The sequence below is a fragment of the Ovis canadensis genome, chromosome 3 (assembly GCF_042477335.2).
Source record: "Ovis canadensis isolate MfBH-ARS-UI-01 breed Bighorn chromosome 3, ARS-UI_OviCan_v2, whole genome shotgun sequence".
NCBI lineage: Eukaryota > Metazoa > Chordata > Mammalia > Artiodactyla > Bovidae > Ovis > Ovis canadensis.
The window spans coordinates 69,883,547-69,910,281 of NC_091247.1; the positions used below are offsets into that span (position 1 = coordinate 69,883,547).

Consider the following 26,735-nt stretch of genomic DNA (forward strand, 5'->3'; position numbering starts at 1 on the left):
TGTTCCTTTTTGGGTTTCCTATAGTCTGTCCATGGCTTACTGTGTGAGTATATGTGTCTCGGAATATAATTTTTATATTCGATCAGTCGTGTCCAACTCTTTGTGACCCCATGGACTATACAGTCCCTGGAATTCTCCAGGCCATAATATTGGAGTGGGTAGCTTTTCCCTTCTCCAGGGGATCTTCCCAACCCAGGGGTTGAACCCAGGTCTCCCGCATTGCAGGTGGATTCTTTACCAGCTGAGCCACAAGGGAAGCCCAAGAATACTGGAGTGGGTAGCCTATCCCTTCTCCAGCGGATCTTCCTGACCCAGGAATTGAACCGGGGTCTCCTGCATTGCAGGTGGAATCTTTACCGAGTTATCAGGGAAGCCCTTATATTCAACTAATTTTCCTTAATCCATATCTTTTAATTTGAACATTTTCTCCTCAATGGCTCCCTGCTCCTCTTGCAAAGATAAACATTCATTATACCCTATTGAGGATATATGCAGATATTTCCTTAAATTTTATTTTTTCCTATAATAACACTGAGATAGGTACTTCCTCTGACTCTAAAGGCTGTTATTCCATTTTACCTTGGCTATAGTGCTTTTTTGAATTTCAAGGCTGACTTTTTTCCCATTTATTCATCTTTGAATGAAAAGAGTTTGGTTATACATTGGCATTTGGCAACAGATGGAGGGAATTCCTCTTGGGTCTAAAACCTGAGAATGGTTGATCTGCTCTAATCCAGTATTTTATTACTGTTTTGCTAAGAGATTTTCAGAAACCTTAAATTTAAAAAAATGATGAGATACATCAAAGATACAGGATATATAAAATCATGTATAAAGTCTGAATAATTATAAAAGGAGCCCTTGTAAGGTTACCTTTCCTTGGCTTCCATACTTTAAGTAAAGGGACTACCCAGTTAGCTACTACCTGTTGCTTCTCTCCCATGTGTGCTATGATTTAGTTTTGTTATCCTAAATAATGGAGAAGGAATAGCAGTTGGGACGAGAGACGGGAGAGATGGGTGGATTCTCTTTTTTTGCTACCCTGGAAAATAATACCTGAGCAGAAGGATTTCTGGTCATCTTTTTCTGATTGGTGTAGATGTTGCATCTTGGAAATAATTGTACATACCATCTACCATTTTATACCAATTTCCTGGCTAAATATTGCAGGCATGTTCTTCTTAATCCAGATTCATACACACTGAATTCAGTGGAAATTCTGCCTTAATGCATATAATTGAATGACCTGACTCTCTGATCCTTGCTCTTTAGAATTGTTTTGAAAGACACTCTATTTCCAATATGATGAACTTCCTGCATCTTTTCCTTCTCTATGTGTCTTCTAGTATTAAGAAAAAAAAACTAGAAGGAAAAGCAAAACGATGTCACAATTAGAAAATTGTATTCACTGATTCTTGCATAGTTCATTGTGGCAACATGGAAAATAAAACTAATGAAAGAAAAATGTAGTTTGAGGATGAAATAAGTATCTTGGACATTCAACCAAGAAAGTTTACCCTCCTTTCAGCAGAGGAGAAGTCATAAGTCTTGCTCTCTAGAAGGGGCAAGAACCCACCTTGTAGAAAAATCTGCTAGTGAGATCACAGAGCAACTAGACTTTTTAATGCTAAATTTTTACATTTTTATCAGACTTTGGTTTTATTCAAGACCACTTGAACCTGTTAAGAAAAGGAAAATTACCTTTTACACGTAATTCTAAATGTTAGGTTGACATCTCCAAGATATCCTTATAAAGCACATTAAGCCACTAATTATATTTTTGTATTTCCTCTTACATATTTTTTTCTGGTAACATCAAAATAGAAAAGACAACAGAACATTAATTTCACAAATATTTTAACTACCGTGGACCTTTATAGAGGTCACTATGAAAATTAAAAATTTATGTACTCACTCGTCACAATAGTAAAAATGTCTGCAGGTCAAGTACACCTACCACACTGACTGACAAGAGTGATCAAGAGAATGGGCAATGCATTTGAGTTTAGCACTTTAAAAAATTTAGAAAAGACCCAAGATACTAGATTTGGTCTTTGTTGTTTCTTTGTTTGAGGCAGAATTCATCTCACTGTGTCGTCTGAAGAATCCTAATATAGGAAAGAAAGGAGAGTAGGGCTGCTCTTCTTGGGCTCTCAGCTGCTCAGCTTCTTCGTTGCCCTTCAGTAGCTTTCCTTCCATGTCCTGGGAGGTCTCTGTCTTAATGGGAATCCTCGGAGAAGTCCCAGTTTAGTCTAACTTCTTGACTTTGTGGTTGAGGGCACCTAGGCACACAGTTAATCCTGGGGTGGGCTGAGCCCAGAATGCAGGTCTCCTGATTTCTAGACCAGAATATCCTCTACCATACCATGGTGCCTATTTTCAGTTCCCAAAATGAGTTCCAGACATGAAAATCCTGTCCTTTTAACAAGTAGTGAATATGCTCTGATACCTGTGTTAATGGAGGCCAAGGAGAGCTACTAGATGAAAAATATTTCCAAATATAAGCTAACTTTTAAAAGTGGATTGTTTGTTATCTTTGAGTTTAGAGACATGTGCTTTTGAAAGATCCCTTTGATAGAGTTGAAAATGTTTCATTGTAACAATGGTGACCACCTTCCAGCAAAGTCCGACTACTGAGGGTTGTTGCCATATCCACCCCCATGGCTTAGTTTCCCCCTTCAGTGCTTCTCTGCTCTTTGTGCCTACTTCTGAAGCACAAGCCTTCTTCAGGCTGCAAGGAACTCCCCTTTACCCAGAGATTCCCAGTCTTTGGTGAAACTTGAATTGCTTTTTCTCAAACTTAGAAGGCCACAGCTTTCCTAATAGAAGAATCTCCTGTTTCTACCACACCCTTATTGCTTCTATGCACGCAGCCTGCTAAAGGATCCATCTTTTGCATCTTCCCTGGTAGCTCAGCTGGCCAAGAATCTGCCTGCAATGAGGGAGACCTGGGTTCCATCCCTGGGTTGGGAAGATCCCCTGGAGAAGGGAAAGGCTACCGCCTCTAGTATTCTGGCCTGGAGAAGTCAATGGCCTGTATAGTTCATGGGGTTGCAAAGAGTCGGACAGGACTGTTCGACTTTCACTTTTCAGTTTCCAGTCAAGAGCTTTACTTCTCAGGTTAGCTTTTTAAAAAGGCATTTTTATATAAATACGAAACATAGTTACCTGCTTTAACAAATCATATTCCCCTAATTCCAGTGTGTAGCTTCTTGAGGAGGGTGTGGGTGTGTGGAGTGTAGAGACTCCCTGCTGACAGTCATTGGAGTAGAAACCCATCTTTTGCTTAGTTGTTTTATTCTTTTTTTTAATGCCTAATTTTGGAAAAATTAAAGCTATCAAGGTTATTAAACAAAATATATGTTTAATATGATAAATTATGTAACATCATATATTAAGATAAAATATGATATGTAAATTTAAAACCCCCTGTGTAAGTTCAGTTAGAAATTTGCCATATTAACTTCACTGTGCTGTCTGGTCTCGATAACACATTTTTTAAATTGCTTTACCTTTTTTCTCTTTCAATCCACTCATAGCCACCCATTTTTAATCATTATCTACAACATTTTTCATCCAGTAATAGAACTTAGTTCTGTATTAATCATTAAGCAGCCTTGACTAATGTGATTCACTTTGTGCAGTCAGAAGATTGTGCTAGCAGAGGGTGATTTTCTTATGAAGAGAGCAGGGAAGGGAACTACCAAAGGAAATCAGGGTAATAAAGAGTGACATATTGGTGTCACTTCTGAGATTGCATTTTTCTAAAAGCATTTAGCCTTTCTATGTGTAAAGAGATACAGATTTTATTTTCAACTTGACTAAGAAATGTCTGTTTTACTTTCTCTAAGTCAAATTGAGCCTGCTTCAAGCCCCATCCTGGCTGGGAGGTGGGAAGTTGAATCTTTCATCCTCAAAAGGCTCATGTAATAGTCTAAAGTAAACAGAACGTTGAAGAAAGACTTCTCTGGTCTCTTGTCCATACCAGTTCCATGACTGCTGTCCAGGCCACCATGTTCACTTGTAGCCAGGATGTCTTGCAGCACCTGTGGGGTAGCAATCTTGCTAGGGCTGGGAGCCCCTGCGCCTTGCATCCAGCTTCTCTGGGTGGACCATAGCTATTCCCTTCTCTATTTTGGCCATCCCCCAGAGGTGCTATTGGGGAGAAAGGGGAAGGTCTCCATCTCTTGGGAAATCCATTGCCTTTAAAGTCTTGGACCATCTCCTTGCCCCCTTTGCTTTTGCCACTTCTGTTTCTCTTGTACCCACTAAAGGGGTAGTGTTTGTCTTTTTCCTCAACTTACAACATAATGCCCCCTTTAAAATGAAACCTTGGAAGAAAAGTTGTCTTCAGGGGATCTGGCACCAAAACCCTTTTTGAGACAAAGGAACTCAACTTGAACTAGGAGTAGGGAAGTAGGAGAGCAAAACCCAAGTGAATAACACAACAGAGTCTTCTCTACCTGATGAGGATATTAAAACAATAGGAAAGTTCTTTATTCCTTTAAGGGTATTTGGAAAGTTTAAAAGAGACACAGATGTATAGAACGGACTTTTAGACTCTGTGGGAGAGGGAGAGGGTGGGATGATTTGGGAGAATGGCATTGAAACATGTATACTATCAGGTAAGAAACTAATCGCCAGTCTATGTTCGATACAGGATACAGGATGCTTGGGGCTGGTGCATGGGGATGATCCAGAGAGATGATATGGGGTGGGAGGTGGGAGGGGTGTTCAGGATTGGGAACTCATGTACACCCGTGGCTGATTCATGTCAATGTATGGCAAAACCAATACAGTATTGTAAAGCAAAATAAAGTAAAAATAAAAATTTAAAAAAAAATTGTCATTCTCTAATGCCCTGTTCTCTTATATACATTTGATATCGGTATTATCATCAAATTAATCATCGTGAGTGAACAAAGGCAGCCCATGCTTCATCTCCTTAATTATAACCTTGCAGCGGATAGAGAAGAGAGGCCTGAATTCTTTCTCTATGCCATGGAGTGTAGCAATGGAGTTTTGCGCCATAGATAGAACGACGGCTTCTAGTCTGTATTCCCAAGGCATTTGAAATTATTGGACAATTGCAGGGGACAAGATCCAGGAGGCAAAGTGAGACCAAGCCTTCAGGGCTCCACAGAACCCCATTTTCAGTCATAATGGTTGCCCTTTTCCACTTGCTTTATGTATTAAATTCCATGTAAATTGGTTTAATGGATTCCATTGTTAAAAAAATTTGGAAATCACTGAAGGAATATGTGAATATGTGTGTTAATTGCTCAGCCACGTCAGACTCTGTGACCCCATGGGCTGTAGCCTGTCAGGCTGCTCTGGCTATGGGATTCTCCAAGAATACTAGAGTGGGTAGCCATGCTCTTCTCCAGGGGATCTTCCTTACCCAGGGATTGAACCAGGTCTCCCGTACTGCAGGCAGATTCTTCACCGTCTGAGCCACTAGGGAAGCCCCTAGGTAAGTATATATTGTACCTACAACATTTGAAATTCCCCACTATTTGAGTTAAAGCTCTCCATTTCTCCAGAGTATAATTCTGTGGTGTAGAAATAAAACTTTCCCTTAAAATATTATGTGGCTTAATTATTATCTGTATGTGAGAATCCCCAGATGACAGGCCAAATTTCGGGGATGTGCTGTGCTAAATCGCTTTAGTGGTGTCTGACTCTGTGTGACCCTATGGACTGTGGCCCACCAGGCTCCTCTGTCCACAGGACTCTCCAGGTAAGAATACTGGAGTGGGTTGCATGCCCTCCCTCCTCCAGGGGATCTTCCCAACTCAGGGATCAAACCCACATTTCTTAAAGTCTCCTGCATTGGCAGGCGGGTTCTTTACCACTAGTGCCACCTGGGAAGTCCCCAAATTTGGGGAACAGTGTGACTTATTTAGACTCTCAGTCCCTTTTCTGGTTCATAGGATATCCATTATGGGTAGTTGCAAATATAATAAACCTTGCTGCTTGCTATATACTACCACTGTCATTTCTTCACTCCTCTGTTCACCATACAGAAGAATATGGTTCCTAGAAAACATTAAGCAGCTCCGATAGAAGTACTGAATCATGTTCTCATTCAACCAGTTTTTAAAGTTAACTCTTTATTGATTTTAAGGCTATGCTGATCATCATATACATTTATATCAAACTATTGGTTATTTTGCTGTTGTTAAACAAAGTACTCAACTTTAACAAATTATTATTCAGAGGTTTTAGAACTCAATTCAGATAATACCCCAAAATAATTTTTAAGTGGTTATTTTATGTCCAGCCAAATAACATGTGTGTCATAATATTCATTAGAATTAAAGATTCCATGAGACAAGTTTAAATAAAATATTCATATTAAATAATTTGTAATGACATTTAAAATTTTAGAATGCTAAATTTGGCTGGTTAAAAACATTGTTGAGTAAAACTGTTTCATTGTCAACCATTTTGAGTAACGTAATGTTGCAGCTTTAGGAACAGAAAGTTTCTTTTTTTATCCTATTCTGCTACTGTCACTCTAGTATGCAGACTTAAGAATACAGTCTATTCTATTGTACAGTATAAGCATAACAATTTTAATTTTTCTATTAGTATCGAATATTAAAACTAGAGTATTCAAGTTTAGAGATGGTTTTTTCATTGGAAAAGTTCGTGCGGTCAATGCGAGAACTAGGACTTCCAACATTGCTCAGCCAGGACTTCCTACAAAAAATAAATAAATAAAAATTAGCATTTTAGTGTATATGGACTAGCTGAAATGATCTCACAATGACTGTGATAATAAGCAACTTTTGCATGTAATATAAAAGATATACATGACATCTCTCTCTCAAAGTTGTTCAGTCATGTCTGACTCTTTGTGACCCCATGGACTGTAGCCCGCTTGGCTCCTTTGTCCTTAGAATTCTCCTAGTAAGAATACGGGTAGCCATCCCTCCTCCATGGGATCTTCCCAACCCAGGGATGGAACCTGGGTCTCTCACATATACATATATATATGTATAATTATATACACAATATAAATTTTATATCAAAATATCATAGTTTAACATATAATCAAATATGGGTAAAGAAGAACTAATGACCAATTAAGCATAGTCAACTCCTGATGATTTCATTGTGGAGTAATTTCCCTCCTTTTAAAATATCCAAGGTCATTATTACTTAGCTGTTATATGTAACAACATAAAAATATTTTTTATAAAGAATAAAACAATTCACCATGGGTTTTTCTTATCACCCAGGACATGGTAGATTATATATGCAGGATGAGAGAGAGAATAAAAAATGAATGTGATTTTTCTGTAAATATTTGAACAAATTAGATGAACATCTTTCTTAAACCATGTTGAAAATATATATATATATATATATATATATATATATATGCAGGATGAGGGAGGGAATAAAAAATGTGATTTTTCTGTAAATATTTGAACACAATTAGACGAACATCTATTCAAAAACCATTTCATATCACATATTAGCAAAGTAACTGCATTAAAGAGACAAATGTTCTGAAATTTTCTTTGCTTATATGGTACAATATTTTATCTTAATTTAGTAGTGATATTGTTTGTTTAATGTATACATTTGGGTACTTACCTGAGATGCTTCATATAAAATAAGATTACTGTAATATTGCTGACACATTAGATATTTTAAGGATATTCAAGAATCTTTCTACCTATTAATAATTAGTTGGGATGAAAATTAAGTGGGACTACAGGTTAATAATAAGTATTTTTGTACAGATGATAGCTGTGATTCCAGTTGTTGTAGAAACATTAAGTTTCCTGGCTCAGACAGTAAAGCATCTGCCTGCTGTGCAGGAGACTCGGGTTCGATCCCTGGGTTGGGAAGATCCGCTGGAGAAGGAAATGGCAACCCACTCCAGTAATCTTGCCTGGAAAATTCCATGGACTGAGGAGCCTGGTAGGCTACAGTCCATGGAGTCGCAAAGAGTTGGACACGACTGAGCAACTTCACTTTCACTTTCATATCCCCAAAGGTCTTTGAGGTTGTGAAACTGGTGGTGTGTATAGCTATGCAGTATCATATGTAACAATCTGAATAACCTTGAATTAAAAATATTTTCTAAGCTACAGTTGTCTGATTAGCTGAAAATTACTCTTAACAGGCTGGAGACGAATTCAAGTGCCAGTGATTCAGATTGCCCTATGCTGTTTGTTTATTTTTATCTTTTTGACTGTACTGGGTTTTCATTGCTGCTGGCTTTTTTCCAGTTGCAGGGAGAGGGGGCTGCTCTCTAGATGCGGTGCGCTTGCTTCTCACTGCGGCGGCTCCTCTCGTTGCAGAGGTGGGCTCTAGGATGCGTGGCTTCAGCAGTGCTGGCTCTAGAGCACAGGCTCAACAGCTGGAGCACACAAGCCTAGTTGCTCTGCAGCGCGTCGGATCCTCCTGGACCAGGGGTTGAACCTGTGTCTCCCGCACTGGCAGGTGGATTCTTTACCACTGAGCCACCAGCGAAGCTTGCCCTTTTGCTACTTAACTCTTCAATTACTATTGGAGTACAGTTGATTTACAATAGTAGTTTCAGGTGTACAACACAGTGATTCAATATTTTTATAGACTAAACTCCATTTAAAGTTATAAAATATTGGCTCTGCTCCCTGTCCTGTAGATTAAATCCTTGTATCTTATTTATTTTACAAATAGCAGTTTGTTGGAACCCTCTTTTTGGTTCTTACTGTGACTGTTTTTATGGGTAAGGTGAATGTTTACTTCTTTTTCAGAAGGTAAGCCATCACCACAGTAACACATTTTCTTCAACTTATTTAATTGAAATCTTAAAAATCAAAATTGCACGTGTTGAAAAATAAAGTTTAGTTTTTATGAAAAGGGTTGATGGCTTCAATTTTCCCAAATTTCCTTGAAATCCTCTAGAACAGAAAGGCCAGTAATAATAAAAAGCTAACAGTAATGAGGCACTGCCTGTTTGCTCAGCACTGTGTTGAATCCTTTAACCCACACATTAACTCTATAAGCTGTAGTCCATTTTCCCTATTAAGTTATTGATAAGGAAAGAGACACAGAAGAGTTAAGTAACTTGCTCAGAGTAGGAGCCGTGTTAGTGTTGACAAGGGGTCAGAATCTGGATATACTGACTGTGAAGGTATAGTCAATAGATTTGCTGACACACTGAATGTGGATACAAGAAAAAGACTGAAGGATGACGCTTAAAAGCTACTAGAATAGGATTGTCATGGACTGAAATGGAGAGACTGTGAGAAGGGCAGATTTGGGGGAAAGGTGATAAGTTCCATTTTGGAATGTTAAATCTGAGATGTCTATTAAACATCTGAATAAAATGCTGGGTAGGCAGCTGGACCCTGAATTTGGCTGCAGAGATAAAATTTGAATTTGTCTACAGATAGACAGCACTGAAAGCCATAAGAATGGATGAGATCACCAAGAAAAGAAATGTAGATAGGAAAAGAAAGAGGCCCACAAGCTATGCCATAGGGCATCCCAAAGTTAAGAGCTCAAGAAGAAGAACCAGCAAAGGAAAAGAAAGCATCCAGTGAGGCAGGAGGAAGACTGGGAGAGCAAGCGTGTCCTGGGAGTCAAGTGAAGCCCTCAGGGAAGAGGGAAGGTCAATCTGGGCAATGATTCTGGCAGGTTAAGTAAGGTGAGAACTGAGAGTTGACTACTGTGTTTAGCAACATGCAGGTCACTGATGACCTTGATGAGAACAGTTTTGGTGGAGTGAAAGCCGTATTTGAATGGACTCAAGAGAGAGTAAGAGAGGAACCGGAACCAGTGTGTGTGTGTGTGTGTATGAGAGAGAGAGAAGTGGAGGGGCCCTCTATGCCACGGCTCCACATATGCCATCCATGTTGCCTGACCTGCCTACTCACCTAGGAGTGTTCCAGCCATCTATCCCTTGGAAAGATGTGCTCTTTACGTGCTGCTCTTACCCTTGATAGGGGTGGCTCAGATCTGTAAATGGCAGAGGTGTTTTTCTAGCCGAAAAATAACCAGTCACAAATTTTTATATAATTAATGAGGATGAGATTGGGATGTCATCGTTTTCTAATCCCCTTTAATGTGAAAAGGAACCACATAATCCAACAGTACCCATTAATTCATTTCAATAAATAACACTGCATGAAAGGTATATTCTAGATACTGGGATGCATATATAGATATTTAAAACGGGGTTCTTTCCTCAACCCAACCTTATATCTAAAGCAATTAGAGGAATAAGAACAAACAAAACCCAAAGTTAATAGAAGGAAAGAAAACATAAAAATCAGAGCAGAAATAAGTGAAATAGAGACAAAACAACAGAAAAAAATCAATGGAGCTAAAAGCTGGTTCTTTGGAGGCAAAAAACAACCCAATCAAAAAAAATGCTCAGAAGACCTAAATTTTCTCCAGAGAAGACATACAGATGGCCAAGAGGCATATGAAAAGATGTTCAACATTTCTAGTTATTAGAGAGAGGCAAATCAAAATTACAATGAGATTATCTTATACCAGTCAGAATGGCCATCATCAAAATGTCTACAAACAATAAATGCTGGAGAGGGTCTAAAGAAAAGGGAACCCTCCTGCACTGTTGATGGGAATGTAAACTGGTACAGCCTCTATGGAGAACAGTATGGAGGTTCCTTAAAAAAGTAAAAATAGAGCTACCATGCTGTGCTTAGTCACTCAGTCTTGTCCGACTCTTTGGGACCCCATGGACTGTAGCCCACCAGGCTCCTCTGTCCATGGGATTCTCCAGGCAAGAATACTGGAGTGGGTTGCCATGCCCTCCTCCAGAGGATCTTCCCAACCCAGGAATCAAACCCACGTCTTCCACATTGTAGGCGGATTCTTTACCGTCTGAGCCACCAGGGAAGCCATATGACACATCAGTCCCACTCTTGGGCATATATCCAGAGAAAATAATGGTTTGAAAGGATACATGCACCTGTGTTCATTGCACAGTGTTGTCTATAATAGCCAAGCCACCCTAAATGTCAAGCAGCCGTAAACGTCCACTGAAAGATGAGTGGTGTACAATGTCATGCGTGTGCGTCCTCCACAAGTGGCTTTGCTTTTGTGTACTTTACAGTACTTTTTCTGGGCCACACGAGGAGCTTCCTAATGAAGACCTGATGGACAGAGAAAGGGACAAAGAGAGGCACAAGGAAGAAGTCACTGAAGAAGCAGAGAGACTGAGGATGCAGTCCAGTGCTGTCATATCATCCATGGCAGAAGAGAAGAGCTACTACCCAGACATCACTGGCTCTTTCTTCAAGGGGACATATAGAATTGAATCCAGCAAGGAGCCAGAACCTGTGCCATCAGCGTCAGGCATGAGTGACACTGCAGCTTGCCCTCCATCTTCTATTGCTGATGACCCTTCAGCTCTACCATCTCCCACCTCCTCTCTCTCCTCCAGTCAGTAACTCTTCTTGCCTGTTCACTTGATGCCAGCCCCTGGATGCCAGCTCTTGTACCGTATTACTGTACTTTTCAAGGTGCTGTACTGTTAAGATTTTAAAAAAAAATTTGTATTTATTTTATATGTATTATTTGTGTGAAAATTATTATAAACCCATTACAGTACAGTACTATATAGCCGATTGTGTTAGTTGGGTACCTAGGCTGTCTTTGTTGGACTTCCGAACAAATTGGACTTAGAAATGCACTCTCAGAATGGAACTCATTCATAGGTAGGGGAAAGTGAAGTCCCTCAGTTCTGTCCAACTCTTTGTGACCCCATGGACTATAGAGTCCATGGAATTCTCCAGGCCAGAGTACTGGAGTGGGTAGCCATTCCCTTCTGTAGGTCTCCCATATTCCAAGTGGATTCTTTACCAGTTGAGCCACCAGACATGGATGGACCTAGAGACTGTTATTCTAAGTGAAAGACAGATATCATATGATGTTGCTTACATGTGGAATCTAAAAAAAAAAAAAGATACAAATGAACTTATTTACAAAACAGAAACAGACTCACAGACTTACAGAATGATTTATGATTACCAAAGGGGGAATGTTGGAGGGAGGGATAAATAAGGAGTCTGGGACTGACATATAAACACTGCTATATTTAAAATAGATAACCAACAAGGATTTACTGTGTAGTACAGGGAACTCTGCTCAGTATTCTGTAATAACCTAAATGGGGAAAGAATTTGAAAAAAGAATAGATACATTTATATGTATAACTGAATCATTTTGCTGTATACCTGAAACTAATACTGTTAATCAACTATAGTCTAAATCAACTATAGTCTAATATAAAATGAAAAATAATTTTTAAAAGTTATATGTATTAAAATGATTCAATATTGACTTTACTTTTCATGAGTATTTATGAATAAAGGTGAAGTATTAAAAATGAATAAAGCAAGCAAAGTCAATAACTGAATAATTTTTATTTATTTTCACAAAGAACTGGGTGATTTGACCTCCTCTTTCAAAGATGCAATCTGCTGATCAATGTTTCTCAAGTCTCCCATATTGCAGGCAGAATCTTTACTCTGAGCCACCAGGGAATCCCCCAAAATCTTCATGATACAGTGTTAACTATAATGACTCTTTGCGACCCCATGGACCCATGGAATTCTCTAGGCCAGAATACTGGAGTGGGTAGACTTTCCCTTCTCCAGGGGATCTTCCCAATCCAGGAATCAAACTGGAGTCTCCTGCATTGCAGTCAAATTCTTTGCCAACTGAACTATCAGGGAAGCCCTTATTTCTCATAAAGCAAGACAAAAAAGAAATCTCTGTCGACTGCTTTTAAAAACACACTTGGAAACCAATTATAGTAAATTAAACCAAATTATGTCTTTTATAAAATACGTTCTCTTGACTGATGCTTTCGCATTACTTTGAAAAATTATTAAACTTCAAGATTCCCGTATAAAAAAATTACTGTTTTGTCTACTTTTGTTCAAGTGTTTATGTTCCTCATTAAAATTTTGTTTGCTTCAATTCATATCCTGTATATTTCTTGGTAAGTTTATACTTAGATATGTACTGTTTTCTTGCTGTTTTGAACAAGATGCTTTTTAATTATCATATTTTTAAACTGGTACATACAGAAACTAGTGATCTCTCATGTTGTAATCAGATACCTTACTGAACTTCCTTGGTGATATAATAGTTTTTTCCTTTTCTTTGGAATGCCTAGGTTAACCACCCCATGTGTTTTTAAATTCATTCTGTCAATGTTTAACACATTGACAGGATAATTTCAAATTGCTCTTTATTTTAGTCGCTCTAGCCACATTTTGGTGGCTCAGATGGTAATGAATCTGCCTGCAATGCAGGAGATGCAGATTCGATCCCTCAGTCGGGAAGATCCCCTGGAGAAGGGAATGGCAGCCCACTCCAGCATTCTTGCCTGGAGAATTCCATGGACAGAGGAGCCTGGTGGGCAACAGCCCATGGGGTCGTAAAGAGCTGGACACAATCGAGCAACTCACACTGTCACTTTTTTTTTTTAGCTATATTTTGGCTATTTACATGCCTTTCAGAGAATTGCTAGAGGGAAAAACTGAATTATGAACAGCGCATCCAGCCAAGAGGCCAGCAAGATCATAATATGCTAATACATGCTCTAATTCCAGCATATTTTACCTATCAGTTTTGTAGACTCCATAAATACTGAATGGATGGTTGGATGGCTGGGTGAGTTATACTTGCTTGAAAGAGACTGAAGTCTGTTATTTCTGCTGTAAATCTGAGTTGGCTTTGTGTGCATATATCTTTCAGATATTTTTATTTAAGCAACATGATCCACTGGCAGGCTTTAAAAAACAAAACAAAAAGAAAGAAAACAAAGGATGTAAACTGGAAAATTCTATTGATAAAAGTCATGTTACTTGAAAACCATGTTCTCTCTTCACTCTAATACAAGTAAGTGCCTTATGTAGAGATTTTGAAAATGAAACTGATTTTTGTGAAGTTTAATTCTCTTCCCCAAATCATGTTGTCTTTAACAATTATGAGGAAATAATAGAAGGAATTTTATTATGGATACACTTTCTTGCGTAGTTGATGACAACCATACACAGTTGTGAAAACAATTTTTTATGAAACAGCAAAGGACAATGATCTTGTACATATTACATTTAAGTGTTCTGCAGGCCATCTTTGTATTAAAAAGAAATTAATAAAACACAATGCTAATAAATATTAAATGACCAAGGAGAAATCTATTCATTTAATAAATTAAAAATGCTGTGTTTTTCTATTCCTGTTCAGAGAGTCGCCAACTCTCAGTCCCCTCCAGGCTTCCACAGCCTTGTCTCTAATTCGTGGGTGCAGATGGCACACACTTAGCCATCAAGTACAGTAAGTGCCACATATTTATGGCCTTGGCAGCCAGCCAAGAGGCCAGCTGTGGCCTTCTAAAATGCACTTAGGCGTCTGCCCTCCCAGAGACCTTTCTTTGATGGTCTGTAGCTGAAAAGGGCCCCACTCCCATGCTGTTGTGAGCATCATGGGAATTGGCACATTCTATAATCGCTATGTTTATATGGTTGTTTATGTATTCACTACCTGCCTCCTCCACATTAGAATACAAATTCTAGGAAGAGAGGAGCCCCACCCTCTAGCAGGATGCCCAATGAGAGTGGGCCCTCCATATGTATTTACTGAATGCACTGAGTCTCTGTCACCTTCCTGCCCTCCCCAGGTCTGCACCTGCCATGCATGAGAGGAAGGGCATTCCTAGGGTCTGTGCACTCCGCACACAGAAAGGAACCCTGAGCATGACCTGTTAACGCTTTGATTTTTATCTCACACAAAACAAAACCCTCGTGTATTTTTTTAAAAACTCTTTGAAAGGTAAAGACATAGTTGCTTTTATTACAGAAAGTGAATAAATATTTTGCCTGTGGCCGTCCCCTATGATATAACTCAAATAATGACAATATTCAGTCTCTTAAAGGAAGTTAGAGGCCTGTGAAAGTGAAGTTGCTCAGTCGTGTCCGACTCTTTGCGACCCTATGGACTCTAACCTACCAGGTTCCTCCGTCCATAGAATTTTCCAGGCAAGAGTACTGGAGTGGGTTGCCATTTCCTTCTCCAGGGGATGTTCCCAACCCAGGGATCAAATCTGGGTCTCCCACATTGCGGGCAGACACTTTACCATCTGAGCCACCTGGGAACTGACCTAATAACCTGAATATGAGCCTGTGAACAAAGTTTACTCATGCAGTCTGTCCATGTATTTTTGCCAGTCCCTAAATTTTATTGTATTTCTTGTGACTGTGAGTTTACTCACTATGTAAATAAACACAGTCACTGAACTTCACTCAGAGTTCACTGAACTGAACTCTGAGTGAAGTCAGTTACTATTTGAACACCACAGGAGGGCCAAGTCCATCCTGCAAACCCAGTCACGTGACATGCCACCACATTAGTCAGATTCAGCCCACGGTTGGTTGTATATGCTCATGCATACTGTGATCATCCTTAGACATTTTTGTTCATATCCCAAGTATGTATTGACACCCACTATTTATGTGCCGTATTAATTTTTAAAATTTTATGCTTCTTTAAAAAAAGAATCCTCCCAACATAATCTTGCCCCAAAGCTTAATGCTTATAGCAGGAGTGAAGTGCTTCTCTGATAAAGGGAACAGTTGCAGTGGGGGGTGCAGAACCCCACCCCTCACCCCAGGCCTTTTTTTCCCACCAACTGCACCTCAGGCACCGCTGGGAAATCCTAAGGGCTCTGAAGAGCACTGTTTGAAAACTTCCCTATTAACCTATCACTGAGCAAGAATACAGGAGCATGGCATGGAGGGAGACTCCATCACAGGTAGAGGTGGAAATCAACATAGGACCATCTGTTCTTCAACTAAAGCCAGTTAGTGTTTCCCGCAAAACATAGTAAGCTTCTGGGGTGGTGGGGAAAAAAAAAATCCCATCTAACAAATATCCTTCTCTGAAACAAAGAGGTGAAATGATCAATAAAGCATTTGAAAGCCAATACTATTAATAATTCAGAACAGTTATATTTCCTAGGACTAAAGTGGGGCAGCATAATCCTTTCACATATCTCTGCAGCACCAGTATAAAATGTAGACCATAGCAAGAAAGCAGACAGTAGGAAAAGACAGCTAATGAATTAAAAGCTAACGTGATGCATGCTGGAAAATATTGAGTTGTCTGCTCATTTCAAGCTTTCAAATAAACATTAATAATGGAAAGACAGCATATAATATTTTTGCTACTCTCCTTATTTAGCAAGTTTCACTGTTCAGTTACTTGTGGACAAATAATACATATTTATTATCATTTTGAAGGGATTTTGATATAATGTCTAGAGTTTCTGTTAGGTATTAGTGAAGAGTTCAGTGATTATCAGGGGAATCCTAGGATATCCATAATTAAGCTGAGACCAGATTCTTCATCTTTAAAATAGGATAATACCACTTCACTGTTAGTGAAAGGATTAAAGAGAATGTATATAAATTGCCTAAGGCAATGTCTGACACCCAGCAGGACCTTAAAAGCAGTTATTTTATTGTTCTCTGCCTTTGCTAAAGATGATGGACAGCCTGCTTGGCAAACTGTGAGCCTCCAAGGCACACACTTCAGTGCAGCTCCGCTAGTAAAAACTCTTGTTCTTGGTGGAGCTGCTTCTCAGCTTCAGTGGGAAACGGCATGTCACTCAACCTCCTCATTTTGGGGAGAGTCTGCAAGAACGACCCAACATGAGCTATGCCCAGGACCCTGAGAACCAGCCAGCTGAATCAAGGGCCTAGATGTGGAGAAGGCAAAAGTGAAGGCATGACTGAAACCTCTAGCCTCTCTGCCACACCACAGTCTCCAGGTCCACAGAGTGACAGGCGTGCTCATCTGTTTCACTTAGTGGCAAGAAAATCATTGCTGGAGCACGGTGGCGATGGAGCGGACTTTGGGATCACTCTGCTTGGATGTGAATCCAGCTACCATTTCCCAACTGGTCATCCTGGGTAGGTTTCTTAAACTCTTAGTGTCTCATCTGTGAAAAGGAGAGTATGTAGCCTGCCTCAGAGAATTGTTATGAAGGTTAAACGAGAATCTGTGTAAATCGTTTGAAAGACTATCTAGAGAATACTCTTCCCTGGTGACTCACTGGTAAAAAACTACCTGCAATGCGGGAGACTCGGGTTTGATTCCTAGGTTGGGAAGATGCCCTGGAGGAGGAAATGGCAACCCATTCCAGTATTCTTACTTGGAAAATCCCATGGACAGCGAACCCTGGCGGGGCTATAACCCATGGGGTCACAAAAGAGTCGGACATGGCAGCAACTAAAGAACAAATGGCAACAGAAGCACTTAATAACCTTTAGCTATTGTATCAGTCAGGTAATGAAATAGCAGGTAATGAAAACCACCTTAGCCAGTTTACATGGAGTTTAATATAGGGAATTAACTCCTTACAAAACCACTGAAGGGCTAGAAGAACAGATCTGAATGGGCCTGTTGGAGCAACTCCATAGAATTGGCTGCTAAAGTATAAGCTGTTAAAACTGTGATGCTCATGCAAATACAATATGATGTGTCAAAGATTTCTATTCAATACATTAATTAATGAGGGAACCTGGAAGATTCTGATTCAAAGGAGAATTTAGACACACACATACGTGTATATATTCATGCACACAATCAGGAACGCTGAATGAAACTTGCTAACAGATGCAGAACTTGTTAAAATTCTACAAGGTAGCATTGTCCAACAGCCTTGTAATGTGAGCCTCATGTATAATTAAACATGTTCTAGGATCCACGTTAAAAGTAAAATTAAATAGGTGAAACTAATTTTAGCAATGTTTTATCTAGTCCAGTATATCCAAAATAAAGAGATATAATCTATATAAGTAATAAATTAACAAGCCATTTTACATACTTTTTATGTCAAGTCTTTGAAATCTATTTTGCGTTTACGATTCATCTCAATTCAAACATGCCACATTGAAGTGCTCAACAGCCACACGTGCCTAGTGCTTCCTGTATTAGTGTAGTGCTAGAGGCTTTCCAGGGGGCTGGATGGTAAAGAGTCCACCTGTCAATGCAGGAGACTTAAATGCGGATTTGATCCCTGAGTTGGGAGGATCCTTCTGGATGAGGGCATGGCAACCCACTCCAGTATTCTTTCCTGGGAAATCTCATGAAGAGAGGAGTCTGGTGGGCTACAGTCTATGGGATCACAAAGAGCTGGACAAAACTGAGTGAGCATGCAGGCAGTGCTGATATTCCGTTAACAAGAACTTCATGAAACTCTACACTATGGGGTACAAAAGATTAGAAATATATATATTTTTTCCTTGTCCTATATGATAACAAGTTTTGTAAACTCTCTCTGATCTGCAGTTCTTCTTACCACTAGAACAGAATCCCAAGGAAAACCAACATTGACGGGCCAAGTGGCCCATCAGAAGCAGATAGAGGACAGGTAGAAAGAGGTACCAAAGAAGAGGGAGATGACCATGAAGTGTGGTGTTAGTGTTAGGGAACCGTTGACCGAAACCTCCTGCCTTGGCCAGGCACGATGGTAACCACTTGCATGAACTGTCTCCTGATAGGAGGTCCCAATAAGGAACATGGTGGTGGAGGAGGATGCCAGCCCATAATATATCCTTCCAAATTCCCAGAATCCTTCACACTAGAACCCATCTTGGCTGAGATATGTGGATGCCATCAGGAAGGACCCTGAGTCAGACCAATCAAATCTACTCCTACATGCAGCCAAATTAGAAGGGAGTTGGCCAGACTCGCCTGTATCCCCCCTGCTACCCCTCACCCTGACCTCTCCACTCCCCCAAAATGCTCACAAGCAAATTGAGTTGTTGGGCCAAGCAAGATGACTGGCCAGAGGCAACCTGCAAACTAACTCCTTTACCATAAGTCCTGAGCTAGGTGGCTGAGCAGGACTCCTGGCTTCCCTTATCTTGTTGTTCTCTGCCCAGATTCCCCTTTCCAATAAAGTCCTTTGCTTTGTCAGCACATGTGTCTCCTCGGACAGTTCATTTCCAAGTGTTAGACAAGAGCCCACTCTTGGACCGTGAAAGGGTTCCACTTCCTGCAACATTAGGAAAGTTAAGTATACAGAATATTTTTAAGGAGAGAGATGTCAACTTCCAAATGCTCCTGAGACCCAAGTGAAAGATGAACTGAAGGATACCTTGCAAACCTCTCCAAGATCAGCTTCAGTCACGTGGTGGTGTAAAATCCTGATGAGAGTGGACTTAGGAGTGAGGGGGAAGTTAAGAAATGAAGATGGCAAGAACAGATCAGTCTCTAGAGCTGTCAGATTATGGAGAAGAAGAGAGACACAAGAGCTTCACACAACGTTAAGGTTCTGTTCTTGGCAAGCCAAGCTTGCCTCTTCTCTGAATTCAGTGCCTTCCGATATTTACAAGCATCTTGCCTCCGGACAACAGTCGAGGAGGGGTGCTTTAAGGACACACAGTCTAGGATGTTTTCTATTCCGGATGTGTTCAAATCTACTCCTACATGCAGCCAAATTAGAAGGGAGTTGGCCAGACTCGCCTGTATCCCCCCTGCCACCCCTCACCCTGACCTCTCCACTCCCCCAAAATGCTCACAAGCAAATTGAGTTGTTGGGGCGATGCCATTGGCTGATAGGCTGATAGTTTAGAGCCGAACTGTGACCCACCCAGCGCAGAGCCCATTATTTCAGACATTTTTAAAAGCTTTGTTGCTGGCTCTGTTTTCCGTCCCCACCCTTGTTTTTAATCCTTTCTCACTTGTAAATGTGCACTCTCTTGTTACAGTTTTACATAGCCTCACAAATCACTTCGAGTTGTGTTGGGAACAAAGTGAAGTATTAATATAAACACACAAAGCTGTGAGGGTTGTGTTTTTTTTCTTTTTCTCCTTGATGCTGTTCCCTTGATTTTTATGAAGGAAATCATTGGAAGGGGGTGTGGAGATTTATTTACAGAGTTTTACTTTACAACTGACTTTGCTAGATACGTTTTCCATTACAGTGAGACACACATCATTCTGAGGTCATAAAAACATGTATCTACAGGGCAGCCTTCTCCACAGCTGCCCTCCTGACCCAGGCCTTGCAATTGGGACTGTAGGGGGTGGGGAGGGTGGTGGGGGTTCTGGCACTGCGGTCCTCCACCTCCAGGGAAAGTGGTGCTGATGGAGATTAGAGAATGTCTGGTATTAGAATCAGAATGCAGTTTAATTAATTACATCTCCCTCTTTTGAACTGAGGGGCTTCCCTGGTGGCTCAGATGGTAAAAAAATCTGCCTGTAATGTGAGAGACCCAGGTTCGATCCCTGGATCAGGAAGATGCCCTAGAGTAGAAAATGGCAACCCACTCCAGTATGCTTGCCTAGAGAATCCCATGGACAGAGAATCCTGGTGGGCTATAGTCCATGGGGTCGCAAAGAGTCAGACACAACTGAGCAACTTCACACTTCACTTTCTTTTGAACTGAAAGCAACATACATAGTAAGCAGCTGTCATATTTAGTTTTCAAAGTGACTTTTAGATGAGGCTATCCAAACTAGGCATATAAATCCAAACTCAGAGTGGGATGTTTGCATTTGAATAGCATTAAAAGTTTCTGAGGTCTCAGAGATTATAACCATGAAGCTAAAGCCAGAAGATGGGTCCCACTGTGAAAGAAACCAGACTCCTTGACACTGGGTCTAGAAAGCACTATTTATTCTGGCAGTCAGCCAGGTGAGGACTCACGTTTGGGAGCCTCTTCTCTTCACACACTATTTCCTGCTACAGCTAAACTTACATCAAAGACAGTAGCTAGCTTCCTGTAGACTCCTGTGAGGCATCATTACATTGGTGGAGACGCCAGTGGTCTTCAGTGGTCTAGGAAATTGATCTTAAAAGCTTTCTCTGAAATGATCAAGTTCAGGGTAACAAGTGCATAGTAACCAAATTCATAGATCAATTTATAAAAATGTAATACCATGTTTTCATTTATATTGGGTGCTCTATTTGTCAAATATATCATCTTATCTATACAAATTTTCCATCTGGGGAAGCACATTAATGAAACAGAATTACAATAGATTGTTCTTTCTCCAGTTTAGGTGTATTTTGGCCTAGGAGACATATGATAAACCTTCTTCCCTAGAAAACACTGAAATGGCAATATTGATCACCTTTTAAAGAACTCTGTACCATCCACTGCTTTTCACTTAATACCTCATTGCCTCACACAGGTTAATGAGACTGTGGTTTTCTTTACAGTTCCTTTGTTCCTGAGGACACTCTCTCTTCACTTGGACTATACTGAAGCATATTCTAGTAAGTCCTTGTTTCTAGGGTGGAGACAAGAAAAACCTACCACTTACTGTCCCGTGTTTACAAACCCCACCTTAAGGCAGTTTGCTTTGAGAAAGAGGTGATTTGTTCCAATTTTGGAAGGTGAAAGATTTCCTAGACTTGACTTTCACTTTTAACTTTCATGCATTGGAGAAGGAAATGGCAACCCACTCCAGTGTTCTTGTCTGGAGAATCTCAGGGACAGGGGAGCCTGGTGGGCTGCTGTCTATGGGGTCACACAGAGTCGGACACGACTGAAGCGACTTAGCAGCAGCAAAGGAAGTGAAGGCCTTTCTAGCCAATGGCTGCTGGAGTAGTAGGTCTTCTCCACAGAGAGAATTAGCCAGAAAAGGAATGTGCTGAAGGCTCATAATGTTCTCCATGGTGATCAAGCAATGATAATCGCATGGCAACGTATAGCCAATGTTCTAATTAGGGAATGTTCCCATTACTACAGTGGCTTCATCGATGGGTCAGCAGTACTGACTCTGCCGCAGTGCAGGAGACACAAGGGACACAGATTTGACCCCTAGGTTCAGGAAGACTCCCTGGAGGAGGAAATGGCAACCCACTCCAGTATTCTTGCCTGAATAATCCCCCTGCTGGGCTACAGTTAATAGGGTTGCAAAGAGTCGGATACACAGCACTTATTAGTATAGTTGCTACCCTCAAGCCTAGAGACTTAAAAGAATATCCTGCTTACAAGTCTACAGTGTGGATGGAACTTAGCAGGGAGAACTCACTTCGGCCATGCGTGTTGTAGAGGGCGGCTTGAAGCCCGAGGTCTGGAATAGCTGGATGGCTTAGCCACTCAGAGGTGTGGCGTGGCATCCTGGGAGAACTCAGTCACCTGGGGTTTGGCACAGCTGAGGCTCCTCAGGCATCTCTCTCCATGCCTGTGTGCCCTTCCCAGCATGGTGCTTCAGGGTAGCTACATTTCTTACACATCTGTCAGCTTCAGGGGTCCAAAGGCACAGCATCCAAGAGAACGAGCCAGCCAGGCGCAAGAGAATTGTTTATTCTAACCCAATCTTGGAAGACTCTCAGGGTAAGCTCCACTGCATTCTACTAGAATCCAGTCACTAAAGCTGGTCTCTCTTCAGGGTAGAGGGGTATCAGGTCCCACTTTTAGTGAGAGGAATGTCAAAGAATTTGTGGACTTGTTTTAAAATTACCACAATATGTAGGTGAAGAATCATAAGAAAATACACTATTTATTTATACATTGATTCAACAAATACTTATTGACTATTACCATACACTAAGTGGAGAAGGGAATGGCAACCCACTTCAGTAATCTTGCCTGGAGAATTCATGGACAGAGGAGCCTGGCGGGCTCGAGTCCATGGGGCTGCAAAGAGTTGGACACGACTGAGCAAACTGTGGTGTTGGAGAAGACTCAATGAAGAGTTCCTTGGACTGTAAGGAGATCCAACCAGTCCATTCTAAAGGAGATTGGTCCTGGGTGTTCTTTGGAAGGAATGATGCTAAAGCTGAAGCTCCAGTACTTTGGCCACCTCATGAGAAGAGTTGACTCATTGGAAAAGACCGATGCTGGGAGGGATTGGGGGCAGGAGGAGAAGGGGACGACCGAGGATGAGATGGCTGGATGGCATCACCGACTCGATGGACATGAGTTTGGGTAAACTCTGGGAGCTGGTGATGGACAGGGAGGCCTGGCGTGCTGCAGTTTATGAGGTCGCAAAGAGTGGGACACGACTGAGCAACTAATACAAACACACACACTAAGAAAGCATTGTTTTTTAACATTTAAAAAATACTTTAGATATTCTAGCTCAAGACAGCTCCCATTTGGACATGATTTTATGCATTGAGAAGCTTTTATTTATTTTAGGCCTAAAGTACTCAAACCAGCATAAAATATCAGATGATAATAAATCATACATTTATTGTCTAAGAGGAATATCATCTGAATAGCACAAGCAGGTTTTTATTGGAACTCATTAAAAGCCTGAGCTAATTGGTATAAATCCTCAGTTGATAGACTGTAGAAAAGGTATTTGTGGAGCAAATCTGTGTAAAAGCAAATCATCTTTCCTACCAGCTTTACACTTGTAGTGACTGGCGTAAGAAAAGTTTTCCTTTACTTCCAAAATATTTCCAGTCGCCTACGTGTGAATGGATTGGTTGGATAGACAAAGGGTTATCGGAGACCTCCAAATCCAAAGCATCATATTTTTTTCCCCTCAAAATATTTTCAGTTGGCATTTATCCTCTCCATCTTGGCTTCTGGAACATCATCCTTTGTCTTCCTTCTACCTCTCCAGGGGATCCTTCTCAGTGGGCGTTTCTCTTACTTTGTTCAGTCCTTACTTGGTGATCTCTGGGTTTCTGCTCTTAATCCTCTCCTCTCCTAATCTCCATCTACTTTTTGAATGAGTTCATCCTAGATTTAGCGCAAAAGCTCCAGATTCATATAATCTACTGTCTATTCAGTCTCCACACTTGACTGCACCACACCCACCTCGACTTATGCCCTGTATCCCCTTCCCACCCATACCTCTCTCATCCATGTGCTCTTCCTCTTCATTCTGAATTTGACAGAATCTAGAGTTCTAGATGCTCAACATCCATGCACAGTCAACCATAATGTCCCATTGAGTCTAATGGTCTTTCATCTCTTCCATCCTTATTGCTCTTGGTCTACATCAGGCCCTTTTCCATTTGTCAGCAATATAGGTCAAGGTTAGCTCTGAGGTTTAGGGCCTTTATTTGAAAAATATTTGAGATATTTACCTTCTATCAACAGTATTTGGCTCTGAACACCTCCAATTGATTTCTCAGTGATGGAGGGGATCCTTGGTCAGGAAGGGAAAATTATAGATCATAATGTTTGCATTTTATCTTCCAATAGTTGAAGTTTATCTTAAAACAGCCATGGAAGAAGATGAAGTGGCAACATGAAAAGCCCTGAGCACACGGTTATTAGATATCTGTTGTGAGATCTGGCTACAGAGACAAATGCAGCATGATCCCTGCCCCCAGTGGACTCAGTCTAGTGGGAGAAGCAAACGATGACAATTCAGGATGATAAATGCAATGATGAAGGGACGTGTGAGGTGTTGTTTGAGGAGAGTTTTCATTGTCTTCATTATCGTAAACCCGAAAGGCAGTGGAGGAGGGAGTGATACCCTAAGAAGGTAAAATGGGGCTTCCAGAAGATGTAAAACTGCTCTCTCTTACCAAAGTCATGACAGCTCTGGATCCTGACATTGGGAATTTGGGAAATTCTCCCAGCTGTTCTCTCAAGTTACTCAACCTATTTCATTCCCAATCTCCACATCTCTAAAATGAAAATGTTGGTTTAAATCAGAGGTTGGCAAACTTTTTCTAGGAAGGGCCAGATAGTAAATACTTGACGATTTGTGGTCGGTATAGTCTGTCATAACTATTTAGCTCTGCTCCTGTAGTGCAAAAGCAGGCACAGACAATATGTAAACAGATGGACCTGGCTGTAATTACAGTACAACTCTTAATTACAAAAACAGGCAGTGGGCTGTATTTGGCCCATGGGATGTAGTTTTCCAATGCCTGGTCTAAATGATCTCCAGGATGCCTTCCAGACTTAAATCCATTGGTTCATGAAAAGGCAGTTCTCAAATACCTGACATATTTTATGTTGTTTTTTAAATTTACTTTTGTTATTGGTTAGTTGTTGATTGGTTAGCTCAGTAAAGATGAACATGGAGTTTAAAATTTAAGGTTTGGAGTTCGAGTCAGTGTGGGTCAGTTAGCTTCGTCTCTGTTCCATGACCACAAACCACACCACAGACTTCAACACATCCATGCTCCTGCTTGGAGCTAGGTAACACTGCATGCCTGGACACGTGCCATCCTTTCCTACTTCTCACACAGCCCCTGCAATTGATCCCTTAATGATGGTGCAGCACATCCTTTTTACATATATCCCAACATCATGGAATTGTTTTCAAAAGAGCATAGTATTTTTAAGGAAATTTGTCAGTTTAATAGCAAGCGTTAGGGAATTCCCATGAACAGAGAAGCTTAGGAGGAGTTGGGCATACACTGGGGAGTCTATAGGTAAAGAGGAATGTCTCATCACCTTTTAATAAATCAAATGGGTTTTTATGGCTACTAAGCAAAAGAATCCTACAAAAGCATGCTGCTGTGCTTATAAGCAAAAGCAGAATCAAAAAACCACGTAATGCAAATGCCAACAATTCTCCCCACTTTCCCTGTAGTTGACATTGTTCGTCAGTCCTAACACTTTTCTACACAGATCCTGGATGTGCTCTCAGTATCCCTCCAAGCATACTGAACCAGGAAGCTATGCTGAGTTGACCAGCATTTCTGTGCTAGATTAAAACTATTGTCCTAGGCAACAAAAGTTACTATGCCTTATTTTTCCCATCACTTTCCATCCCTACCACCAAATCGCTGCTGCTGCTAAGTTGCTTCAGGCGTGTCCGACTCTCTGCGACCCCACAGACAGCAGCCCACCAGGCTCCTCCGTCCACAGGATTCCCTAGGCAAGAATACTGGAGTGGGTTGCCATTTCCTTCTCCAACCGCCAGGTTATTCTTATTTTAAAAGATATATTGAGACATATAACACTGGATGCAGCAGCTATAAAATTCAACTGTACAAAAATGAATATAAATCTCATCTAGAGGGGAGCATATATCAGTAAACTTTCATAGAGAAAAACTTGGCATTGTTTATTAAAAGCCTACATACTAGGTGGGTACTTGGGGCTTCATTATTCTACTTTTGGGTAGGTTTGAAGCCTTCTATTAAAAAAAAAAGTCTTGGGAGAATAAGATGGCAGAGGAGTAGGTGAACGTGGAGTACACCTCTCTCCATGGATACATCAAGAATACACCTTCAGACACAGAAGTATATGCAGAACACCAGCTGAGAGAGGACAGGAGTACCTAACCAGAGGAAAAGAATATACAGAACCACGCAAAACTCAGTAGGACAAAGGAACTAGGGGGAAAACAGGAGTGTTAGTAGGACTGGACCCACCCTCAGTGGGTGGGGGAACTGAAGCAGGGGTCCGATCCTCACATGGGGCAATTGTCTGAGTCAGAGGAGAAACATTTAAGGCTGAGAGCGAAACAGCTGATCTGTGGCAGCCTAAATGGAATGAGAATCAGAGGGTCCTTGGTGCAGCCATACATACCCTGGACAGGGACGAGGGTCCCCTGGAAGGCACAGCAGCTGGGAGCTGGAGTTGGGGAGTGTGGAGCAATCCCAAGGCGAGGGCTGCTGTTGACTGCAGAGAAATGGATTGAGGGGAGGTGAGGGAGGAGATTGTGGTGGGAAATGCCCGTGGAGAAAGCCGGGTAGCCCTGGAAGCAAGATGATACTGCTGAGTCAGGTGTAGGGGGTGGAGCCATCACCATAGCCTCTCTCTCCCCACACACCAGCATCAGCAGCTGAACAATAGAGAGGC

At 41.0% G+C, this 26,735-nt stretch overlaps 2 protein-coding genes across 6 annotated transcripts in view; one reads left to right on the forward strand and one right to left on the reverse strand.

The window, feature by feature from the left end:
* Window positions 1-6,093: 6,093 nt before the first annotated feature.
* Window positions 6,094-26,735, reverse strand: part of ACYP2 (acylphosphatase 2) — a 183,289-nt gene continuing 162,647 nt past the window's right edge. For all 5 annotated transcript variants that reach the window (XR_011255679.1, XM_069583357.1, XM_069583359.1 and 2 more), the window contains one exon: window positions 6,094-6,705. Coding sequence is in view for 4 of the 5 variants with exons in the window: in XM_069583357.1 (XP_069439458.1) it covers window positions 6,591-6,705 (115 nt within the window). In the remaining variant the exon portion in view is untranslated. The remainder of the gene's footprint in view (window positions 6,706-26,735) is intronic.
* TSPYL6 (TSPY like 6) overlaps window positions 16,889-26,735 on the forward strand; it is a 41,831-nt gene continuing 31,984 nt past the window's right edge. The window contains exons 1-2 of the mRNA XM_069579547.1: window positions 16,889-16,958; window positions 18,340-18,421. Of these exons, the coding sequence (XP_069435648.1) occupies window positions 16,889-16,958; window positions 18,340-18,421 (152 nt within the window). The remainder of the gene's footprint in view (window positions 16,959-18,339; window positions 18,422-26,735) is intronic.